Here is a 5,256-nt window from a genome sequence, read left to right as displayed (position 1 = left end):
GTTACTGCAAATCCTAACTTGAACAATACTATCCGCACAAGTGTACAGCTCAGGAAAAGCAAGGTGCCATTCCAAATTACCGCCTGCAAATCTGACATAGATTGAACCACGACTCTCAGCATGAGTTGACTTTTTCTGTTCACCGAATTAACATACAAAGTGTGTTTAATTTAATTGCACACAATTTTCCTTAAGTGATCGTTTTTATTTTGACTTTAACAGACTCACAAGTCAGAAAATATCAATGCTACCTACAGCAGTTTACACAAATCCACACTTGTGTTTGAATTGTGACAGGCACGTGAACATGATATTTGATCACCCAAAGGAAAGGCCAGATTCCCTGATCCATTAAAATCAACATCTCCGTAAGCCCACTGCTCCATGGATGACAGCAGAGCCAAAATCAGCAGGCCCTGCATGCCATAAATTGATGGAGTGGTGACAGAGGCATAACAGAGCACGTGGCAGAATTACATTCTACATTTCATCCTCTGATGAGGAGGATAAGATGTGCTACACCAGCTTGCAACAGAAGCATGAAAAGGGCTCTCCTCCTATTCAGTCTTATGCCAGAGCTGGGAATTGGGAAACTACAATTCAGCTTCTTGCACAAAATCCTCAAGCATCACAATAATCAGTCGTGAGCTGCAGTTCCACAGCTTAAACTTCCCCTGAACAACAAAAAAAAAAAATTAAAAATTACATAGGGCTCACCTGTACCTATTCTGTGCTCACAAGATGCTTTCTTCTGCTGTAACAAAAACAGTAAAATGCACCTTTCTTCAGAGAAAAAAAAACCTTCCCTTCTACCTCTCCTCCAAAATACCCATCATTATGGAGAGCTTATAATCCACCTGAAAATATTTCTCAAATTAAGTAAGGCCAGGTTGCATTCTTTGCCCACTTTAAACAGATGACAGAGAATATTTTGATATTCTGATATCAAAAATAGTTAATTACTTAAATAACGCCTGTGCAGCTCTCTCTTGGAAATAACACGTTCACACAAGTTCTGACTCTCACTGTCCCTGTACCTTAAAACTACAGCTATTTCAGTGGTTTTCAATCAGTTTTAGCCGAGAGCACCAGCTTACCCTTTAAAACCATTTTGTACATTTTCTTCTGTAATTTGCTAGCAAAAGGTTCAAACACTGGAGAGCAAGTGAGCAGTCAGTAGGATGCTTTGCAAAATCTGACAGTTCAAAAGGCATCCAAAGAGCAGCAGAAGAAAACCTAGCCACTAAAGTGAAAACTGCATTGAACAAGCATTGAGAAAACAGGGAGAAATGAAGAAGCTCCAAGATAAGCAGTTATGCAGAATGTTTTACTAGTGATATCTTTTGTTTGTTCAGGCAGTAACAAGGCATTCATTACCATGACACAAATTGCAAAAGCTTTCATCTGAAAGTGCAAGAGGAATAGGAAACTCAATTATTCCACTTAAGAACACTTACTGAGAGTCTAACACAAGGCTGCTTAGCTGTAACATGATTTCTCACAGTTAAGGAAGTCTGCACTAAAGGAGAAGTTTACACAGCTTAGAAGATGATGCTGACAGCTTTCCAAAGCCAGCCTTTACACAAGACAGCTTATTTTATTTTCAGGGACTGCCACAGTCTAAACCCAGCTGGCAATAAGCACCGCACAGCCAGTTAAACCGACAGAGACACATACCTAATGAGATAGCCATCACCATTCCATCCAAACAAACAGCACTTGCATAAACTCCCCTCATCTACATTGGAGATCCCAACCAAATACAGACCCTGTGTTTTCTGCAAAAAACATAGTTCTTCTTGGTTATTGCTGTATTACAGGAAACAATACTAATATTTGCAGGAGAGACAGAGTGTGTATTTTCAAGATTGCATCACTTACAAAAAGCTTTACACCCAGTCTCCATCTTGTGCTGCTTCTGTACAGCAAAACTAGCATTCTGTTCCTTCCAAATGAAACAGTACCTTCAGACCCTCTCCCTGCCCTGCACATCTCAAGACCATTTATGCCTCTTCAATATGGTTTCTATGAGTAAATAATGGCCCATAATGCATTTATGACAGCACCTCAAGAAAGAGTGCATACTTCACCAAATGGACTCAACCCCAGTGAAGTCCATGAGAAAAAAAGGAAGGGGAACACAAAGGGGAAGGGAAAAAAGTTATTCTCACTTGTCCTCTGAAGGGAACAAATGTTTCTGACAGCAGCAGGTTTATTTTCAGAGAGCTGCAATGTAAGCCAACAGGCCAGCTTATTAAATAGAAGACACCCCTTCACGCAAACACAAAAACCTATACAAAAAACATTCTTAATTTAGATATGCCTCTGAAATTAATGAAGAGAATTTGAATGTTGAAGAAACTGAAGAGTCTGCTTTGCTCCCAAACAAATCAGACTGTGCAAATCTATGTGTTTATCTGCAGTGCTGAGTCACATCTGGGTGGTGGACATGCCTCATCGAATACCACACCCTGGGAGCATTTCAGCACTTCCCCTCCTACCAGAACACTCCCTTAAAAAAAATTCCTACAGCGACATGATGAGAAGTGATCTTTTCCTGCCATATGGTGTACATATATTTAAGACTTTTACAAACATTTGGCCAAAAATTGTACAGGATAGTATTTCCCAAGCCACAAACACTACACAAACCATTCTTACAGGATATGCTCTCGAAGGACATGTGACCTTGACCTTACTTCTCCCTCCCCTACCCCCATTCACCAAGAAAAGCATTGCATCCTTGCAGGCTTTGATTGGAAGTCTTCAGCTTCTGTAATGCAGCAGTTAGACTTCTTCATTTTGCAGGGACTCAAAAACCCATTTAGTTCATATATTCAATATACAGCGTTTTCAGTAAGTGCTTTCACGCTCCGTTCATAAGAACAGTTAGGTCACTTCATTCACACCACAGAGGTGGTACTTTCTGGATTTACACGCATCAATCTTGAAGCATTTCTCAGATCCTGTAGCTGCTTGGCTGGCTTTCCAACTCCTTCCTCAAATCTTTTTTCCACAACAGGAAGGACAGTTTCATACAGGAAGGATGCATTTTGCCTAATGAAGGCTTTCTTCTCAGGGTCCTGTTCACACCGTAAACTGTAGTCAACATGCTGGACAGCCACCAGTATGATTTCCACAAGACTCTCCAAAAGAACCATATGCAGCTCTGGAAAGTAAAGCTTTAATGCTTCCTCCAAGAAGGCCATAGTCTGCTTAGTGAAAGCTACTACAGTATAGCTAAGGTTGACCCAGCAGTCATCACCTGTGTACTGGTCAAAATTGCCTACCCCGCAGCTCCTCATCTCCTCCCGGAGCTTCCCCAGTGCCTCCGGAGTCATTAGGTTCATCCTTCTCCACATCTCCTCAGAGTTGCGGTGCTTGGTGGCCTCGATGATGATATCTTTGTAGCTCTGTAAAGCACCTTTGATATCCTTCACCAGAAGGGCGTGAATGATGAAGGTGAGATCCAGTCCAATCTCACTAAGCTGCTTGCAGTGCTCTTTAGCTACCTTGGGTATTAACAAAAAGCAAAGGGTGTTACTGGTGGGCAGGCCCACTTTTACCTCTTACACATTTACCAAATTTATCATTCTCAGAAGAGGGGGAAGTGTTAGTCATACTTCACTTATTTCTCCTGCTTTAAGAAATTCCTTATTAATGGTATATTAATAACTGAAAGATAAACCCTGCCTGTCAAAAATACCCTGGACAATTACCACACACACACACTTTTTTTTTTCCTGATAGCAGCTGAAAGAAACCATAACCTGAGAAAGTTAGTTTTGCAAAAAAAATATGGAAATGGAGTCCAGGACAGGCTTGGAAAACAAACAAAAAGTCTCCAAAACACTCATCATTCAGAGGTAGCTTATGTAAATTTTAGGACCTCCTACCGGTTAAAGGCAAATTAAGAATAAACATATATTACATTTCTGATAAAGGCAGGCTTTTTCTTGATGTGTTTTTTCATCTTAATGGTCTCCTCTGTTAAACTGAAAAAAACACAAACCGACCCAAAATTAATATTAACCTTTTGATGCAGGAAAGCCCTCCGGAGACCCATGCGAGAGCCAACAACTAACCTACAGTTAGAAAAGAGGATTTACAAGCTTTGCAGCCTGTGTTTGGGCCATCATGTCGCACCACCCTCTTTGGACCCTCTTACCTTGACGCACTCTGCCGCAGTCGACAAGCTCTCTTTACTATCAAATACTTGCTTACTGAAGGCATCTACAAACATCCTCATGGACGAGCGGGCCCAGACAACGAAGGCCGAGTAGCAGCCGTTGTTGCCAGCGAAGTCTGTCTCAAACTCTCTCGCCGTCTCTAGAAGGCTGGTGAAGAAGACGTGGCAGAGCTTGTGGATGTAGAGCAGCGTGGCGCCCTCGATGCGCAGCTGTCGGATGGCCGTCTGCACTGCAGCTGCCCGGTTCTTCAGGAAGAGCTCACAAGCCTTGGTGGACTGGCCCAAGCGAATGAGCTGGGACACGGCTCGCCGGGTGGCCCGCGGCCCTCCTCGCAGGGAGCGGTCTGGAGACAGCTCAAACACCAGCACGTCTGTAAGCTGCCGGACCCGCTCATCCACCTTGGCCCGCAACTCCTTCACAGGCTGGCTCACAGGCTTGTCCCTCAGGTACTCATTGAGTTTATCTAAGAGGTCCACCGCCCCCTCGAAGTCCCGCTGAGCGATGCAGACATCCAAGTCCTCTGGCAGCTCCTGGATCCATTCAAGTGAGAGGTCAACCACCTCCTCCTCAACAGAGTGCTCTTCCTCCTCCTCATCATCCTCCTCAAAGGGGTTGGTGGATTCAGGGGGTGTCAGGGCAGGCCGGGGCAGGGCCTCCTGCTCTAGGCGTCGCTTCTCGCTGAGGGCCCGGGTGCGCTTGGTGTTTCCAGCCCCCCCAGCCACTCCTTCTTGATCTTGGCGTTTTCAGCCTGGAAGATGCGGCTCTCGGGGAACATGAGCAGCTTGAACATGTCCTTCATGGGCGGGTTGTCCTTGACATTGACCACGGCCAGCCCATCGAGGGGGTACAGGGCGTCATAGCGGTAGGCGCCGCGGCGGTTGGGCAGGGCAGTGGCGACCAGCAGGCAGTCGTTCATGAGGAAGGCGTGCACCCGCTGGATCTGCGCCATGTGGTCGGCGTCGTACTCCACCAGGTCCCCGTTGTAGACCAGGTACTTGCCGGGGCTCTCAGGCAGGAGGTCGCGGCAGCCCTCCACCTTCTCCAGGAGGGTGGTGAGGGTGCGCTG

General features: G+C 45.1%; 1 protein-coding gene across 1 annotated transcript; it reads right to left on the bottom strand.

Moving 5' to 3' along the window:
• Positions 1 to 2,550: 2,550 nt before the first annotated feature.
• On the bottom strand, positions 2,551 to 5,250 carry EXOC8 (exocyst complex component 8). The gene is given in 3 exon segments (XM_010076543.1): positions 2,551 to 3,512; positions 4,169 to 4,893; positions 4,896 to 5,250. Coding segments are annotated over 3 exon segments (1,578 nt in total). The 5' UTR covers positions 5,140 to 5,250; the 3' UTR covers positions 2,551 to 2,903.
• Positions 5,251 to 5,256: the final 6 nt, after the last annotated feature.

The sequence above is a fragment of the Pterocles gutturalis genome, unplaced genomic scaffold, assembly GCF_000699245.1.
Source record: "Pterocles gutturalis isolate BGI_N339 unplaced genomic scaffold, ASM69924v1 scaffold37833, whole genome shotgun sequence".
NCBI lineage: Eukaryota > Metazoa > Chordata > Aves > Pterocliformes > Pteroclidae > Pterocles > Pterocles gutturalis.
This window is presented reverse-complemented; position numbering and strand designations above follow the sequence as displayed.